Source organism: Cnephaeus nilssonii, assembly GCF_951640355.1.
Source record: "Cnephaeus nilssonii genome assembly, chromosome: 10".
NCBI classification, from domain to species: domain Eukaryota; kingdom Metazoa; phylum Chordata; class Mammalia; order Chiroptera; family Vespertilionidae; genus Cnephaeus; species Cnephaeus nilssonii.
The window spans coordinates 18889625-18910012 of record NC_137081.1 but is presented as its reverse complement, the minus strand read 5'-3'; the positions used below and the strand labels follow the sequence as shown (position 1 = coordinate 18910012).

General features: G+C 36.8%; 1 protein-coding gene across 1 annotated transcript in view; it reads left to right on the top strand.

The window, feature by feature from the left end:
- The window catches only part of ABCA12 (ATP binding cassette subfamily A member 12), a gene marked incomplete at both ends in the record, with an annotated part of 173372 nt that extends 156734 nt beyond the window's left edge, over positions 1 to 16638 (top strand). The window contains 11 exons of the mRNA XM_079782526.1: positions 614 to 773; positions 2083 to 2336; positions 4373 to 4577; positions 5712 to 5821; positions 6122 to 6263; positions 7495 to 7629; positions 9999 to 10102; positions 11260 to 11352; positions 12426 to 12531; positions 14865 to 15002; positions 16537 to 16638. Of these exons, the coding sequence (XP_079638652.1) occupies positions 614 to 773; positions 2083 to 2336; positions 4373 to 4577; positions 5712 to 5821; positions 6122 to 6263; positions 7495 to 7629; positions 9999 to 10102; positions 11260 to 11352; positions 12426 to 12531; positions 14865 to 15002; positions 16537 to 16638 (1549 nt within the window). The remainder of the gene's footprint in view (positions 1 to 613; positions 774 to 2082; positions 2337 to 4372; positions 4578 to 5711; positions 5822 to 6121; positions 6264 to 7494; positions 7630 to 9998; positions 10103 to 11259; positions 11353 to 12425; positions 12532 to 14864; positions 15003 to 16536) is intronic.
- Between the last annotated feature and the right edge of the window lie 3750 nt (positions 16639 to 20388).

Genomic DNA, 20388 nt, shown 5'->3' with positions numbered 1-20388 from the left:
ATATTCTTTCTATATTAGGGTAATATAGATTGATACAATCAATGCTTAGAGTAGCAATTCTTTCTTCCCTGAATGCATGAGTCCTATCCATTCAGTTAGCAATTGCAGCTGGTGAAGGATCTCTTTGTCTCTAGTTCTACTTCATTACCCCAAAGGTTGCTCAAGTATTTGCTCAAAATAAGACAGCCAGCTTCCAAGCATATCCTGGTCTGTTTAGCTTGCTTATAATGATATTATTATTTTTCCTCAACTTTAAATTGGAAGATTTATATTGATTAAATCCATATTTTCAAGAAGAAAAAAAGATCTTGCCTAGGTAGTATAATACCATCTCTAGGAGGAATTAGTTTAAAATTGTAACGATGTAGGACTGCTCAAGATTACTTAAAAGAGAGGGTTCTTACTGTCATTTTAAAAACTTCTATTGGATTTCTGTTGTTGTTGCTAAAGAGAAGAATTGTAAAAAGGAGAGATCTAGCTATGTGGCTTGGAAATTCATTCCTAATGTTTATTTTCACTTTGGAACTCCATCTATGTATGTATGTATGTATGTATGTGTTTAATAGAGAGAATAATGAAGGCATCATTTTAATTCTTAATTATTAACATATAGGTATGCCACATTTTCTTGGATGTACTTGCTGGCTGGGATCTTCCATGAAACAGGAATGGCTTTCATCACTTATGTCTGCATCAACCTTTTCTTTGGCATCAATTCCATTGTTTCCTTGTCGGTGGTATACTTTCTGTCCAAGGAAAGGCTTAATGATCCGGTAAGATCTTTTAATAGTCTGCTAAACTTCAATGGATATGTCATATACTTCAACAAGTCCAAGGTGGAAAGGTTTTCTGTAATTTGCATTACCTGAATAGAAAAGAGACATTTCATTAGATTCTATTACATTTAGTAGAGGAGAAACTACAGCCTTTTAATTGCACTTACCCAGCAACAACACTATTGACATATGATAGGGCTAGAGTGGGTGATAGAGTGAAATCAGGTATTCCACTACAAGAATCATGCAACCAATTGGTCAGCTAAACTTTTCACTTATTAACAAATTTTTATGATATGGTAGTGACAAGGACAATGGCTTAATCATATGATTGTATGTTAAGATTCATTTCAACATTTATGGGAAAAAATCCCCATTCATTCCCTTTTGATCATGGGTTGGAGCCTCCTTCACTGTAAGCATCACTTTGCATTCAGAGCTGACAATTACGATTAGTTACAAGGGAAGCAATAACAGTGCCAGGCAATGGAATGGGAAAGAATAGAGAAGAAATGAAGTGAACTGAGGAAGAAACAAGCACACTCCCGGAGGAAGAAGAAAATTCATGAGGAGCATGGCTGGCCCCAAGTGTGAATAATGAGAAAATGAGCCATTTGCTTCTCATTAAGATAGGTCGTCTTTCTCCTCCCATCTCATTTCACCATTTTAGTCCCTCTTCAAATACAAATTACCTTAGGTTCTGAAGCTGTAGTGTACTAAGTTTCACTCAGGCACCTGCTGATACCCTGCGTCAGACCCCTATACCCTGGCTATTTCTACATTCCTAAAACCTAAGGCAGGTCTAGAAGTGATTCTGTCTCCAGGGTTTGGCCCAACATCTTAGATCATCTCAAGAAAAATATAATCTTTTCTGCCTGTATTTTAATATATATATATATATATATTTAAATATCTTTTTATTGATTTCAGAGAGGAGAGGGAGAGAGAGAGATAGAAACATCAATGGTGAGAGAAAATCATTGATCAGCTGCATCTTGCATGCCCCACACTAGGGATTTCACCCGCATCCGGAGCATGTGCCCCAACGGGAATTGAACTGTGACCTCCTGGTTCATAGGTCAATGTCAACCACTGAACCACACTGGCCTGGATCTGCTTGAATTTTAGTATGAATCTCCACCATTTGGTTACAGTAAATATCTATATGCAAATTCAGCATACATATGAAATAATTGCCAATCGAGTTAAGCTTCTCATTCCAATATTTGTCTACATCTCGCTTTAAATTTTTGTCAATTTGTTGGAAGTTTAGCACTGAGATTCACTTTTGTTTATTTTATTTCAGACGTTAGAACTTATTTCTGAAACCCTCAAGCGCATTTTCCTGATATTCCCACAATTCTGTTTTGGCTATGGATTGATTGAACTTTCTCAGCAACAGTCGGTCCTGGACTTCTTAAAAGCATATGGTGTGGAATACCCAAGTGAAACCTTTGAGATGGATAAACTAGGTGCAATGTTCGTGGCTTTGGTTTCTCAGGGCACCATGTTCTTTTTCTTGCGACTCTTAATTAATGAGTGGCTAATAAAAAAATTCAGGTAAATACAATGAAAACATAGTGTGTGACATCCATGACGGAACTCAATTCAAAATATTCAGGGAGGGGTCAATATGTCTAAGCTTTTCCATCAGTATGGAAATGTTTTGCTCAAAAAGCCTTTTCAAAAATTGTAGCATAATTCACCATTCATTTCATTCAGTAAATAGTTATAAAATTTTACTATGCAAGTATTATTGTATACTAGAGAGTAACATTAAGCACAATTGTGAGCTATAAAGAAATTAAGATTGAGCAATGGAGAGAAAATATGCACATAAACAAAAGATGTAGTCTGTTTATGTTGTTTGAGTTAGGGAAAATAGAAGTGGGGAAAGAAGATTGACTATGTAGCATATTAACAATGCATTTGGGGCAACTTTTTGAAAAATTGTGAATGTGTGTCATATTAGCTATGGATTTAGGAAAATAAAATTGAGGACAGAATCATAAATGCACCTATCATTAACCCAACGATTCCATTTCTAGGAATTTTTTCTACAGATATGCTCACAAATATGTGAATTTATGTATACATAAAATTATTCATCATAGCAACCTATTCTTAAGAGCAAAAGAATGAAAACAACCTAACTTTATTTAGGGACTAGTTAAATAAATTATATACATGTATTCATAAATTAAAAACCATGCAACCATTAGACAGAATGACACAGTTACCTGTGTAATATTTTTGATTACTTCTAATATTTATTAAGTGAAAAATGCAGGGTTTAGAACACTGAGTAAAGTATATTACCATTTGGGTTAGACAGGAAATATATGTTATTTATACAAACACATGCATAGACTATATAATTATGTGTGCCTATGCTGAAAAGAACTGTATATGGTTGAAGAATATTTACTTTTCATTATATATTCTCAGCACCATTTTAATACATGATGTGCACATATTACCTATCAGAAAATAAAACTTAAGTAAATAATAATGAAAGAAATGACAAGAGCAAAGTTGGAGAAAAAAATCTTGGGACATATCTGAGAAATATCTATTAGTTTAGAACAGAATAAATGCAATGAAATAGGAGTTAGAGTATGTGGTTGGAAGATCATGGAGTTTATTGAATGTTTGGTTAGAGATACGTGGTTTGGACTTTGTTCAACAAACAAACAGTAGTCCATTAAAGGTTTTTGAACAGAGAGCAGCATGATCAAATGGTGCCTCAGGAGATATGATTTTGTTGAGATAGTGCTAATTGAGATGGACGAGTCAGAGACACTGTAGCAATTTGAGTTTCCTGGAAAAACCTAAGTGAGAAAGAGTGAAAGCCCATGATGGTAATAGAAATAGACAGAAAATGATCGATGACAATGACTGGATATTATAAGGCATTTCCAGTGCTATCAGACTGACTGCGTGAGTGGATTTTGGAATGGGGAAGATTCAAAGAAAGCATCACAGTTGTGATCTCTGGGGATATCATTAAAAGACACAGAGACATCAGGAGGAAAACTAAACTGATTTGTTGGGTTTTTAGCTTTGTTTTGTTTGGTTTGCTTTGGTGTTTGTTAAGCAAGATACTGATGTAGATTTGAGATTTGACACTTACTGAGCTTTCATGGTTGACCTTAAAGACATTCACAGTAAAAAGATTATAGAAATAACATTCATATTATTGATGATAAAAGAAGAAATAGAGAGTATTTTAAAAAGGTGATCACTGATTGTGCAATTGTAAGTGTTGATTCTCATTAATGATTCTGGTCTCTGTTAGGAAGTAACCAAACTGACCTCCTTATTACTAAAAATTAGGAATCTGATTTGTAACAGTGGATCTGTGGGCATTCGAGTCATGGAAAGCAAAAGTTGTTTTCCAAATATCATAGCAAATATGGCGAAGAGCACTCATACTAATTTTTAAGTTATTTGAGTAGCAAAATGCATAACAAATTTAAAACAAACCTAGTATGTGATAGCATACTTGTAGTGAGGCAAGAACCCATAAAAACATGTCAAAATTGAATGGTGCCCTTTCAGAATCATTGATGCAAATTATTGGGTTCATTTTTTAGACTCTTCTTCAGAAAATTTAATTCTTCACCTGTAATTGAGACAATAGATGAAGATGAAGATGTGCGGGCTGAGAGATTAAGAGTTGAGAATGGTGCAGGTGAATTTGACCTGGTCCAACTCCATCGTCTCACCAAGTCCTACCAACTTATCCACAAAAAGATTATAGCTGTAAACAACATCAGCATTGGGATACCTGCTGGGGAGGTGAGAAACAGTATTTTGTTTCTAACTGTCCTTAATGTTGGTATGATAAGTGACAAATACAAATCTTTATCTTTCCTTAATTTTTTTCCCTAAAAATATATAAATCAACCTCTGAATCGTTTGATGGGTTCTATCTATAAAATTTACTTATAGACCCACGTGTTACTTACCTACAGTATATGCCTTCCCTCTTGATAGGGAGGATTCATCACATGCCAAGTCCTGAGCCCCTTCCCAAGCTACTCTCCCCCCTGGGTGGGCTGTCAGTCAAGAAGCCGGTGTAGGGTGTTCTCCTCAATGTTTAGTTTCCAGGCCTCCTCAATAGAGAGCATAAAGAAATCAGTTGTCAGAAGTGAGGTCCTGGGACTGCATCCATATTTATTCTTGCTGTTTTCACAGAGCAATAGTAAGGCAGCTTTGAAAGGAGAAAGACAGGGTGGGCATATCCCTTAGTTTCCAAGCAGAGCTGCAAAGTAAATGTACCAAATGTATTCGACAGTATATAGAAATTTCTGCTTCAGCAGCTTATTCAGTAAAGTTGTGATTACAGTGTGTGTGAAAAATGTGAAATCCATAAATACAATTACTTTGTCAGGTTAGCATATCTTACTCGGGTATTTTTTCATGTCACACAGAGGTGTGCTGTGATATATATAGAACAAGTCATATATATTTTCAAATGTTCAAATGTAGTTAAAGAGAAGGAAATGATACATAAGTACCCATATGTTTTAAGAATTTTTATTTTTCAGTTATAGTGGACATACAAAATTATATTAGTTTCAAGTGTACAACTCAGTGATTAGACATTTATATAACTAACTAAGTGAGCACCACAATAAATCTAGTACCCATCTGGCACCATACATAGTTATTGCAATATTATTAACTATATTCCCTATGCTGTACTTTACATCCAATGACTATTATGTAACTGCCAATTTATTACCCAGTTGTTTTAAAATAGAAAGTTTTATCAAATGCCAATAAAGCACTACAATGTGCATGAATAATTCCAGTGATTTATTTTTCTTGGTAATTTATTTTACCCAAGGAAAAGGAGGAAATATATACAATAGTAACATGTCTTTGGTTTTAATTAAGCTTTAATTTTTTTTTTCTCCCGCTAACCAGTGCTTTGGCCTTCTTGGGGTGAATGGAGCAGGAAAGACCACTATCTTCAAAATGCTGACTGGAGACATAATTCCGTCAAGTGGAAACATTCTGATCAGAAATAAGACTGGGTATGAAAAACAAATGCTTTGAATAACTTAGCACTATGTAATTGAATGAAAAATAATTAAAGCAGATTCTTTATGTTATTTTATGGTTATGGTATTAAATCCTCGGGGGATGGGGGGATGGCTATTCAAGAAAGTAGAAATTTTTAAACTTTAAGTGTAACTGATGGTGGGATTCTTTTTCCTCTTTTTATCTGAACCACTAATCACTATGACTGAAAGAGAACTGCCTTCCCAACATTTGGGGATGGAGAGGGAACTAAGTTTTGAAACTCATCTGTGTCTTTGATTCTCCCAATTCAGATCTCTGGCTCACGTAGACTCTCATAGCTCACTAGTTGGCTACTGTCCTCAGGAAGATGCCTTAGATGACCTGGTAACTGTGGAAGAGCATTTGTATTTCTATGCCAGGATACATGGAATTCCAGAAAAAGATATTAAAGAAGTGAGTATAAGTGTGACAAACTAGATCATTTGTTTCTGTTCCCCACCCTTCATCCCCTCAAGACCAAGTTGATATCTACAAAACTAAGACATTTCCTCCTGATTAGCTTGGTTGCATATATCATATACATACCTTTGAACTCAGCTTTAGAAGCTCCTCGGTCAGTTTTTGTTCAGTTATTTTTTAACATATTTTTATTGATTTCGGAGAGGAAAGGAGAGGAAGAGAGAGATAGAAACATCAATGGTGAGAGCTAATCATTGATTGGCTGGTTCGTGCATCCCCCTTACTGGAGATCGGCCCCACAACCTGGGCATGTGCCCTGACCGGGAATGGAACTGTGACCTCCTGGTTCATAGGTGGATGCTCAACCACTGAGTCATGCCGGGCAGGCTTTCAGTTACTTTTTAAGAGCTATCAAAAAAAGGATCACACAGGCCTTGGCTGTGGGTGGAGCATTGATTGGTGAAGCCTGAACATCCTTTAATGTCCAGATACAAAATGGAATTACCTACAAAATGCCCAAGTAAAATAGAATAGTTTCCCATTTGAATTTTTAAATGTGGGTTTGTACTTCACTACAATTATTTGCCCTTGTAATGGAGTGGTTAACCCTCAGGGCAGTTTCCTCTATTTTTGCAACCCCAGGGACCTGTTGAAATCTTCCTAGAAATCCACTATTTGCCAGGGCTATTTAAGTACAAAAATAGCCACAAGCACTCATGATTCCTCAGTTAATGTGAAAAAATTTTGATACCAGGTCAGTTTAAAAAGACTTAAAGCCTTTCTGACAACTCACCTCTCCGGGAGAAGAAAGATGAAACCGTGAGGACATCAATGAGAAACCTGCCTTGAGAAAGGTTGAATTCTGTTTTAGCTCTTTTAAGCTTAACAAGGAAACCCTGTGTTAATGTAGCAGGAAAAATAATCTGCAATTGCAAACACAAACACACACACTCACATGCACATATGCATACAACGCCACACCTTTGGGGGGGAAATCCCACTTGAAAATGAGCCTCCATGGAATCACTTTTATCTTTTAAAACATTATTAATTTTAAGTGGACCTTTGAAAATAAAAATAAAGTCTATGTTCAGTTTAAATGTTTGAATTTTTCTGGTATGTATTTCTTCACACTCTTTTCACAAACTGCTTTTATGTTTCTTTGTTTAGTGCTTTAAGGGTTTTGGTAGGAGAAGTTCAATCTAACTCTCTTTTCCGCCCACAGACTGTTCATAAACTCCTGCGCAGACTTCACCTGATGCCCTACAAGGACCGGGCTACCTCTCTATGCAGCTACGGCACAAAAAGAAAACTATCCACTGCACTGGCCTTGATCGGGAAGCCTTCCATCCTACTGCTGGTAAGAGAAGCCGTGAAAAAGGCTATTGCAGCCCAGCTGGTGTGGCTCAGTGGTTGAGCTTCACCCATGAACTAGGAGGTCACAGTTCGATTCCCAGTCAGGGCACATGCCACATGACTGTGTCGTGGGCTGGAACCCCAGTGGGGGGATATACAAGAGGCAGCCAGTTGATGATTCTCTCTCATCATTGATGTTTCTATCTCTCTCTCCCTCTCTCTGAAATCAATAAAAACAAATATTTTTTAAAAGGCTACTGCACAATTAGAACCACATATCCAATTGGGTGTCACATTTCATTCTCATTATTGGAATTAACATTTGTGAAGCGCTCACTGTGTGCTGGTTGTTTTGCGAAGCACTTTACCTATACTATCTCATGAAAGGAATTTATATCAGCAAATAATTTGTTGCCACAACAGTTGCCCTGAAATATGTTTTTGTCTGAAGCTGTGTCACAGTCGGTTTCAGAGAAAACACTTGGCATGGGAATGGGAATTAGCTGGAATAAATTCAGGGTATACAAGTGAGTCAGTAATGGAATATGGTAGAATTTGATTCCCAGTTACTGGAGAAATCAGTTGTATTGGTAACGGATCAGGTGAACTAACATATTTTTAAACTTCTAGAAAGAAGGAAAGACACATTTTAAGACAATGTGTTGTGCTAAAATGTTATTTCCTTGTTACTGAAAACCATGAGTTACCTAGCTTGACATGTGATTGGTAATCTGCCATTTTATTTTATCTGAATTTTTCAAAGGCAAGAAATATAAGTATTTTTGTTAAGAGCTAGAAAATTAAACTGACCACCTGGAAATGTAAATTATACACAGGGGTAACATAGCATTCTGCTCCCCAGTACTTCAGAGAAATAAGCTTGCCCTTATTTAGGAAAATCCCCTTAATTTAAGGACATCCATACTCCAAAAGAACCTTAAGTATATGCAATAAAAATCCACTTATAAATCACCACATTATTCCCGGGATTAAGTCATGCAGAGGATCAGTTCATGTAAACTGCCCAGATGGAGTGATGCACAGCCCAACTCTCTGTAATACCAGAGCTTACAATGTATTATATCCCTGCCAATCGATGCTTATAATGGAATTTTATTGTGTAAGTGTCCCTTAAATTGAACAAAACAATCCTTAGGCACTCCTGTGAGATAATAGATGTAAAGTACTTCAAAAAGTTAAAACTGCTGTGCAAATGTTAGCTATTAATGAGCTTCACTGAAATATTGGCTTTGAGAGAAAGATAGTATATTTTCTTTTATACGCATTTACTATATGTGCCATCATCTTCAAAAATAGGAGCTGTAACAATATATCCTTTACTGTTTCCCCAAATTATCACTCATTTCTTTCTCTAAATTTAAATTTAAGCCCCTACTATAAAAACAGCCTCTGGTGATCATATGTACATACTTTCCATTACATATGTGTATATTTAATTTTTACCTAATCTTGATGACCTGTAATTTGTTTGTTTAATCATCCGTTTGCCCTACTATTGCTTGCTTAGATTATCCATTGCTACATTTCTAATTTTATGTCTGAACAATTTTTGAAACAGCATTTACTTTTCAAATATAATTTATATCTTTCCACTTGGCAGTTTCTGCAAATTATATGCTTATTTCCCCAAAGATTATGAGATTTTAATTAATGACATAAAACTAAAAATACATCTCAAGCCAGCCGGTTTGGCTCAGTTGTTGAGCGTGGACCCATGAACCAGAAGGTCATGGTTTGATTCCTGGTCAGGACATATGCTCAGGTTGTGGGCTCCATCCCCAGTACGGGGTGTGAAGGAGGCAGCCAATCAATGATTCTCTCTCATCCTTGATGTTTCTATCTCTTTTTCCATTTCCTTTCCTCTCTGAAATCAATAAAATATTTTTTAAAATATATATACCTCAAATGTATTAACTGAAAACTCAAATTGTGTTCTTTCCACTTCACATAGCATATTATTACTCACAGCCACACGTCTGCTATCACGAGCAAGGCAGCAATCTCGTTGCTGTTGGCTTCAAATATATATGTGACAATGTACTATTAAATGTAAAAACTCTGCTTTGTCAGTAATTGAAGCAGAATGTTTTCCAAAGAAATATAAGAGACAAGTGTAAAGTTATAGGATGTCAACTTCAATGAGACACTTTTTAAAACAGATTGTCAATTTTAAATGATTAATCCTGAGCTTTTAGACAGCAGCAGAAAGAAGTCTATTAAGTATGAACAAGTTAGTCACAGGACTTCGCAAAGTGATTTTTGTTCTAGGCTAGTGAGATGTAGTGATTCATGTGAGGAGCCTCATCAAAAATTAATTAATTTGATAAATTTTTCTTGTAACTTTCTATTAAGGATGAGCCAAGCTCTGGGATGGATCCTAAGTCAAAACGGCACCTCTGGAAGATCATTTCAGAGGAAGTACAGAATAAATGTTCTGTCATCCTCACATCTCACAGGTAAACTGAGTGCGGGAACTTTCAGGTCAATAGGTAGGCACGATTCTAGGATGATGGGTGGGAAAAGGTAATCCCCATGTAATACATATTGATAATGAGTGTTCACAATTAGGTGAAAGTATTTTGTGTTTATAGCCTTAGTAGCAAGTCGGGCAGGTTACATAGTGAGAATCCAGCTGAGATAGGGCCTAAACAATCTTTTTAAAAACAAATTTCTTATGATTTATGATCCTCACAACTCAACTATGACTCCCTGTTGCCTATTGCATAAAGTTCAGCATCTTTTGGCTTAGTATGCAAGGCCTTTTATTATCTAAATGTCTAGCCCTTTTTTCCCTATGACACCTTCTCCAATCAGTCTATCTGAATGACTCGTGATTCCATACACACTCATTGACCTTTCCTCTCACCGTGCCCTGAAAATGGTCTTTTCAGAAAGTCTCTCCAAGGTGTAACCTTACAAGTCCTTAAAGAAGCAGCTCCCAGGCCTTCTCCATAGAGTAGACCCTCCCAATCAGTTAAGTAAAGAAGCACCTGAAGCACCTGTGCTTTTCTTGTGAGGTTGACCTTGCATGAAGTTCACCCTTTTATTGCAATTATCATATAGTAGAAAGAGTGTTCGACTCGTTTATCATCAAGAAACTTGTTTCTATCCTAGCCTTGCCCTAGCATACCATCTATCCTGGAGCCAATCATTTAATTGTCATGAACTTTCGTATGAAGTTATCATGGTCTATGAGATTATAAATTATGTAATCACATGCAGGTTAACGAGTTATAAATACAAAACCATAAAAACCAACTAAGTATGGACTATGAAGCATGATGAAAAGAGCTCAGTGTTATTTGGGGAACATTTTTTTAGGAAATGTAGGTCTCAAGTCAAAGCTTGAGGGAGTTTGAAAGAAGTAATGTGCTTGATAGGGTGTTCCGAGTGAAAGAGTTGGCCTCAGGCTTAAGAAGGAGCAGTAATAAACCCTATGTGAAGATATTTAAGTGATATTAAATTTTTTTTTTTAGTTCTTCAAGGGAAAAGCCATATTAAGAAACTAAAATAGTATTTCTAAAGTGCCATAATGAAATAGTTAATTTCTGTTCATGAATGGAACTCCAATTTTCTGTGCCCAGAATTCTGAAATGGTTGTGCTGTCTTTCAGCATGGAAGAATGTGAAGCTCTCTGTACCAGGCTGGCCATCATGGTGAATGGGAGGTTCCAGTGCATTGGATCTTTGCAGCATATAAAGAGCAGGTGAAGAGCAACTGTGTGTTTAACATGTGGAGTGGCATAATCAATCTGATGGCACTATGCTCACGTCCAAGGACAATCTCAGCAGCCTACCCTGCAATGAGTAGTAGAATTGGAATGGATAAGTTGATCATTGCCTCATTTTAAAGTTCAATTATCTTAATGAGGGTTGGATGTATTTTTAGTTAATAACCCCAAAACTTACAAGGCCTACAAGCTTTAAAAGATTAATCCACAACCAAAATAACCTCAAAAGGCAGTTTCAGGAGTTTACTAAATAACAAATTAGACTTTGACAGGTATAGGAAGGCAAAGATTTTTATCTAATATGTTCATTTGCCATATGCACAAGCTTTCAGTGAGCTATTTAACATTTTGTATCTCATTCAAAACCTTTTAATCAATGATATTTTGGGGTAATGTGCTTAAATATAATACTAACAAATTAAAATGAAATTAACATTTTATATTTGCCAGAGTGGATATACATATACATATCCAAACTTCATGATGTTATAACTTTATCTGTACAACTGGCTTTCTTATATGATAGTATTAACCAAGATAAATAAAAAGGATGGAAGAGACCTTATATGTTGTTCTCAACTTGCATATAAACTCTACTCTTGGTGCTAACAGTTAGCTGGTATATCTATTTTTATCCATGTTTACAACCCAATGACTTTAATCTTTACCATTGACACCAAATTCCCAATGACTTACCTCCCAAGACCTTGTTTGCTTTAAATTAGAAAGTATTTCACCCCAGAAATTGATATCAACTGTCAATTCATGGATGTCCAAAAAAGTCAAGATTTTATATATTTTTTTTCTAATGCAGCTTTTGTCCAAAGATTTTGACTTTGTATAGCAGTAGAAATAAATTTAAAAAACCCATGGCAGTTCACTATTTCCAGTTTGCAGCATGCCCTGAACATTTATGACAAAATAATAGTCTTTATATAAGAAAAGGGGCTCTAATGGTCAGCTTGGGTCCTGTTTCATTATCTAGAATTCCAGGGGAGCTATTTCAGCAAAATGGAACTTATATTGTATTTTGCACTTTCGCTTTCTAGGTTTGGACGAGGATTTACTGTCAAGGTTCACGTGAAGAATACCAAAGTTAGCATGGAAGCCCTCACAAGGTTCATGCAACTGCACTTTCCAAAAACATACTTAAAAGTGAGTAAGAGATTGTCCTGCCTTTTTATATTGACTGGTTATGATATCCAATAACATAGTGGACATTTGCCCTTTTCAAGTTGACCACAGCTTTATTGTTAACCTTAATATATTCATTAGTTAAATTTCTATAAGATGCTCTGAAGCACACTTAGCATAAATAAATAGGAACTTCAAATTATTCTATTCTTCATATAGAATCTTCAAAAACCTGTTTTGTATAATTACAAAAATTATATTTTTGTAGCTATTAACAGTAATGTCATCTTTTCACACACCTTCCTTTATTTCTTCCTCACAAAGGCTTTATGACCATACTGTATTAGTTTCCGAGTTGTATACATAACTAGTTTACCAGTTATATACATTAGGGAACTGAGGGATGACAGATATTATTTCTGTTTAGAAAAAGAATTCCAGAATTCCAGAATGGCTCAGCCAGAAGCAATTCTCTTCTTTGCTACCCTCATTTAAAAGATAAGCCCACAAAGGTTTGAGCAGAATCACTTGGAATCAAGTTCTTAAACCCACATTATTCAATGAATTCCATCTTACTAGTATATGTATCCACAGGATGGACCCCTAGAGATCTCACATAGTTCAAACTTAAATGCACTTTATGAAAAAAAAATTATGATTATATAACAGCTTTGATGTACAGGAACTTGTACAAAATGATTATAGCAAATTCTTGTTGTAAAGGGAAATCATGTGTGGAGTGGTGAAAAGAAATTGGAAGTCTTGGGCAGAGGTCAAGTTCTCCCTGTGTGATTTCTAGCAAGACAGTTAAAGTCTCTGAGCCCCATTTTTCTCATTTTTAAAATAGCAATAATGGCATCTCCATCACAAGATTGGTGTGAGAAATAAGTGCACCATATTAATGTGAAGTGATTGGAGAGAACAAAATAGAATGTGTTTTTAAAAACAATTCTTTTATCTCTACAAAATACCTTTGCCTCAACCTCCCAAGCTTTAGCTAACTTCTCCAGGAAATAATAGCGTTTACAATTCTTATCAAAGCCCATTTTCTATCATCTAAATTAAAATCAAGTTTAAAAAACGAAAGGACCCGTTCCTTGCACAAATCACGTTGGTCATAGTGCTTTTTCTTTCCGTGAATTTCTAGATCGAAGTCCGTGCTTATTCGCTGAGTGATGAGATTACATTCGCCCTGGTCTGTTCCTCATGGACCAGGGCTACACAAGACAAATGCAGTGATGATAAAAGTCTTATTTCTTTTTAAACAGACCATCCTTTACAAGCATCTGGTGGTTTCTAGATATCTAGAAGGGAAATAGCAGGAACAAGTTGGAAGTAAAATGAAGTAAGATCCTGATTGCAGTGACAGGTGTGAAGTGAAAATAAGTCGATGAGAGGGGCTGGGCAGTGAGCACAGGGCTGAGAGGAGGGGTTTCCAGCAAGGGAAGTCTGGAATGCCAGGCTGAAATGCACAGCCATGATTTAACCCATAGAGTTCCAGGGGTAGATTCTGGAGCAAGACTACATCCTGATTAAGCTAGTGTTTAGAAAAGATTACCCATGCTGCTTTGGGACAGTATATGAGTGTAAATAGTTTCTAGGTTTCTGAAGAGGTGGTTGCAGTAACTCAGACCTGGAGCGATCAATCTCAGGTTAATGATACTGATGGTGCAAATAGAGAGGAAAGTTTAGATTGGAAAGTTGTTTTAGGTGAAAAGGAAATGGGACATGACAACTGATTAAATATGCAGAAAAGCAAGGTGTTAGAGATGCTCCAAGGAAATGAGAATAGATTACTAAGTAGATGCTAATCCTATGTATTGACTAACATAAAGAAGTTGAAGAGAATTTTGGGGTCAGGTGTGAAAATATATAGTGTTATTTGAATGAGGTTTCCTTAGGAAATGCTGTTGCAATCTAGCCTCTTTAGCCAATATAAACTGAGCAACTAATCCTTGGCCCTTCAGGTGAATTTTAACATTTAAAAAATGAAATTTCTAAATGTTATCTCTGAAAAAGCTTATGTGAGCTGAGAGCATAATCTGACATCTGAAATATCATCCCATAATATTTTTTTGCAGGTGAGACTATCATGACTTTATAAGTGCACACTAATGTAGAATGCTTTGGAATTTTCATTAGCTTTTTAATTTGTTTTCTCTTTGACATTCATAAAACTTTTCATCTTATCTTTTTAAGCTGTTAGTTTCAAAACACACCTATTATTTACACTGTAGTGTCATTTTCAGTGGAATAAATTTCAGTATTTTTCTTGGCTCTTGCTCAAATATGACTAGTCAAGTCAATATTACCTGACATTGCAAAATACATTTTTTTTCCTTTGGTTCCCACAGGATCAGCACCTCAGTATGCTCGAGTATCATGTGCCAGTCACGGCAGGAGGAGTAGCAAACATTTTTGATCTGCTGGAAACCAACAAGACTGCTTTAAATATCACAAACTTCTTAGTGAGCCAGACTACTCTGGAGGAGGTAAGCTGGAGGCCATGACCCCCGCGCACAATATCACATTAATTACTACACATTGTGTTTATTTCCTTTCAGTGACATTCTATTTGTTATAGTTGAAGCAACATTTAATCTCACACCTGAAAAACTTAATTGATTTCTAACCAGATTTTGGGCTGTTAGAAAAAAAATGTTAAAAGCATTAACTATTGTTACTAGAGAAAATAAGTTGTTGTTTTTTTGATCCTCACCCAAGGATATCTCTCCAGTGATTTTTAGAGAGAGGGAAAGACAGAGAGAAACACATCGATTGGTTGCCTCCTGCATGCCCTGACCAGGGCCGGGCAGGGGAGGAGCCTGTAATCGAGGTACATGCCCTTAACTGGAATCGAACTTGGGACCCTTAGGTCTGCAGGCCAATACCCTACCCACTGAGCCAAACTGGCCAGGGCGAGAAAAGGAGATTTTTTTCCTTTCTACAAGACATCTATATCCATCAAGTTATGTACATATGTAAAGCAACAAAACACAACTTTCACCTGTAAAACAAACTGCTTTCCTTACGTTCTCCTTGATAGGTTTCTTAAATACCATTTCCATTGATTGGCTTCCTAAATTCGATACTCTGTGGGGTATCTGGAGAGAATTTGGTGCCAGTTTTTTAGGTCTGCTAGGTTCTGGGAAACCAAAGTGGCAAAGGCAGAATTCTTTTGTTTTACTCACATCATGTCTTAATTACATTTATATTCAATAACTCAAGGCTTCATGGGGCATCCTTCATCACCTTTGAATTGTTTGGCTCAACCAACCTGATGTATAGAACATTTGATTGCATCTACTACTGTAATGGGTCAGAAGGTGAGGCCTTGGGGGCCTCTGAGTCAATAAATGGTGCTGCATTTTATGGACAATTTTCTATGGGGTTTTAGACGAGGATGGCTTTTCTAACACAGAATATTTAGCCTTTGACTTGTAACTAACTACCAGCACCATATCTGGCATGAAATAGACTCTCATTTTTTCCAGATGAATAGATGACTAATAGATTTAATAATTTTAAACAAAGTAATAAATGTCTGCCTATTAAATAATTGGCTTACTGAACATAATGTTAATATGAGATTTTTATACAAATTTTATTTTAGTGCATTAACTCTTGAAATTAGTGCATTTCTTTCAATATCACCATATAAGCATTTGATAAGGGTTTGGTTTGGACTCCTTGTTTATACTCAATAGAGAGAGATATTGATGTAGAGCATTCAGGTACAGATAAGTAGCTACATATGTTAGATTTCTATTATGATTATAAACATAATTATAGTTGTAGATATAGGTATTATTTTCAAACCCTAATTAAATTTGAATAGCTAAAGGAAGGACTCCTAGCAAGAGTATATATATATATATATATATATATATATATAGGCATGCCCCTATAGAATCTAATCTTTTTTATTTGCTCTTCCAAGTGTGTATGTGTGTGTGTAAATTAACCTTATTTCTTCCATTGGTTTATCAAGCACTAATGGCTTTATTTCCCTTGAAAAAAAATCAGGTTTTCATCAACTTTGCCAAAGACCAGAAATCCTATGGAAATGTTGATACCAATAGCCAAGGCTCCACCATAAGTGTTGACTCACAGGATGACCGGATGTAGTCTTGATACCTCCAGCAAACCCGATCGCAGCAAAGCCAATGGCTTCATTTTGAGGAAGAACCGCGGAAGGCACCACTCCCTTGAGGATACCACTTCCTTAGGACATCTTCATTTTAAAGTGTTATACTACATAGAAAGTTACAATTGTGTAAGACTAGCAAGTAACTATAAACGGAGAATTTTCTTCCTAAGTTACTGAATGTTGTTGCTACTGAAATGAATTCCTATCTACTCAACGCTGTGAGCACGCTAATGTATATGCTGGTGGTTTTTATGCAAAGATGAACCACCTGAAGATGAATGTCTTAATTTATTACTTTCAATAAAAAAGAAACCTTAAAAGGCATGGTTATTAGTTGAAAAGTAAGAGTGGAAAAGAAAAATAAGGCAGTCTGGGGTAGGTAGAATTGGGAGGACAAAAAAAAAATTATTTCCAACAAATAGCAGAATGAAAATCATCATGACTAAATGAATCTACTGTGATGTGCTAAGGGCCAGATTAGCATTGGCAGTAAGCAGTGGACATGATGTCATTTTCCGTTCCTGCAAACACTTGGGGACAGACTGAACCCCACCCCCCACAATGGCTTTCTACAAGAATGTCATAGGAAGGCAGTTTACCCTGGTGGTAAACAGAACTTAGCTGTATTCCTGACGTGCGTTGACAATAGGCAGGCACAGGGCAGAGCAAGACGCCACTTTCTCTTCAGGGAAAAATGGGTGTGTCAGCTGGGCAGATACAAATCCTGAAAACTGATAGAGAATCCATGTGCTGCTGGCAGGCAAGTTTGTTTGTTTGTTTTTTAAGCTCTTACAAAAAGCCTCGTATTCTGGGTCTCTCTGCAAGAAAGATTCCTGTGGAGAAAAAATGAATATGAAGATAATTTTCAGCTAATTACCCGGCTGACCCAGAATCATTTTAATGGCTATAAGATTGATTGACTTCGTAATAATGCCAAATTATATGGCCCTCAGGGAAGGTGCTTTATGTAACATTTGCTTGTGTGTGTGTGTGTGTGTGTGTGTGCGTGTGTGTATGCTGTATGTGTGTGTGTCCAAGTTTGCCAGCTTTGGCACAACTGTTTCTGTTTTGAAATCAATAAACTCAAGGTTCAAAAAAAACCACAAAACTATTCATGAAGTCATTTTATTTGTTAGGGGAGAGCCAGGGGCCTAAAAACTGGAGCCATGTGGCCTACAAGGACCCATGTATGTGCTCCTACTTTCCACCCTCATCCCTTTCTCCATTCTCATCCCTTTCATCCTCCCCTTCCTCTTTAGCATTTAGCCATTCTGGGCTTTTCAGTTTCTCCAGTGTGCCAAGCCACGCTCCCTCCCATTTCCAGGCTTTTGCGTATGCTGTTCCCGCTATTTGAAATGCTGTGCCCCAACTCTTGCTGCCTAGCTAACAGTCTTCAGAAATGTTATTCTTTCTCTGAGCAGCTTTCCTTCCTTGTTCTCAGTTTAAATTCAGTCCCCCACCCCATTCTACTACTGTACTTATTGACCCTCATACTTTTCTATCAGAACATGCATCCTAATTTGTAATATATCCAGACTAACAATGTGTATCTTAACAGATGGCAACAGAATTTCTCTTGGGATAGAAAATGCCTTTGTGAAATATAAATAATATATAGGTAAACTTTTGGAGTAGAAGGTGTAACTCTGAGAGGATATGTCTTCAGGAGCCCATACGGAAAAAAAAAAAAAGTCAAACTCAATGAAAGAATAAAGAAACTTGGGATTTTTTTATTGTTCATTGTGTTTGTTATTGTAGTGGTTGGTTGCTTGCTTCTGAGCAATGGAAGGAAAAGAAGCAAAGGGAAAAGAGAGAAAGGAAGTGGAGGAAGGAGGAACCTGTGAGATGGTGGAAGGCTGAGGATTGGACAGAGATCAGTCTCGTGAGGAAGTGGAGAGGTTGAATAGACTTTTAAACAATGAATATCCAAACGTGTGTTTGCCTTCATTTGCTGTGCAGCCATGCTGTGGACTTTCCTCACTACCTCTACATTTTCATTGAAGTCAGCCACATTTACAATGTGTTATGTGAATGAGCGTCTAGTGGAAATTGAGGAAAGGATATGTTAACATCTTCTTTGAAAGAGGTGCAATGACTGCTTTGCCACGGAGAAGGAGAAGCTTAGCGGCAGAGGAGACCATGAGACCGAGAGCCTCCGATATATGTAGAATGGAGCTTCTGATCCCACAGAGCATGGGTGTGGAGCTTTCCAGCCCATCCTATCTACCTCTCAAGCACTTCCTGTTCTCATGTTCTTGAATGATCAATTTCCTTCCTTGAATGTGTGTGTGTGTGTGGTGGGGGGGGGGGCCTGTGATTTCCATTGGTCAGAAGGGAATTACATTGCACAAGATTGTAGCATGCCTTACCTAGAGCCTCTCTCCCTTGCTGGCTTTAATATAGTAAAAGGCCATGTTGGGGAAGCTCATTGGCAAGAAATTACAGGTAGCCTCTGGTCAACAACTACAAGGAGCAAAGATGGACTCCAGCTGACAGCCAGCAAGAAACTGAGACCCTCAACCCGACGATGTGCAGGATATTGAATGCTGAGTTTGGAAATAGATTCTTCCCAGTTGAGCACATGGATGACAAACCAGCCCTGGCCAACACCTGGGTTGCAGCCTTGTTTGAGAACATTTTTTCCCTTAAATAATTCTTTGCAAAGTATGTACCTGTAGTCATTACTCACTTAAATATGTAATTAACAATTCTATTCACCTGATTGTCAACTTGATTTTTCTTTATCTCTCCCTCTGATAAATATGTTAACCCTTTGGTTGCCTTTTGTTTACACCTATGCCATTGTTAACAGTTATAGGTCATCCTCTGAATCTATCGCAGGTGTACCGGTTAATAATGTGAATTTTGTAATAAAAGAAAACACGGTAATTTCAAGAGAAACATCAAAAGTGCTTTATTCAAAGTAATGTCCATCGCTAGCTACACATTTCCCCCATCTTCAGGTAATTTGTGGATACCGTCCCAATAGTACTTTTCTTGTTTTGAGGCAAACCATTCAGAGACCCAATTTTCCACTTCTTTGTATGTTTTGAAGTGCTGCTCAGAAAGTGTGTGTGCCATTGATCAGACCAAGTGGTAATCTGAAGGAGCAAGGTCTGGTGAATATGGCAGGTGGGTTAATACTTCCCAGGCAAGATCTTTTAATGTGTCTTTAACTGGTTTTGAAGTGTGTGATGGTGCGTTATCATGAAGCAAAATTACTTTCCTGTGTCTTCTGGCCCATTCTGGTCATTTCACCATCAAAGTGTGGTTCAAATTGATTATTCGTTGTCAGTAGTGATCAGTATTAATGGTTTCACCCAGTTTTAGAAGCTCATAATACACCACACCTTCCTGATCCCACCAAACGCAGAGCATTGTTTTCTTTCCTAAGTGATTTGGCCTTGCAGTCAATGTTGATGGTTGACTTGGATCAACCCATGATTTTGTGTATTTGGGATACTCAAAATAAATCCACTTTCCATCGCTAGTCACAATTCAATGCAAAGAAGACTTTCTTTTGTGCCGTTGAAGCAACATTTTACTGATGACTTTTTGATTTTCCATTTGTCTTTCATTCAGTTGATGTGGCACCCATTTTCATTCCTTTAAAATCTTTCCCATTGCTTGTAAATGATTGGAAATTGTTTTCTGAGCAACGTTTAATCTTTCTGCAAGTTATTTTTTAGTTTGACACGCATATTCATCCAATAATGCTTTTAATTGTT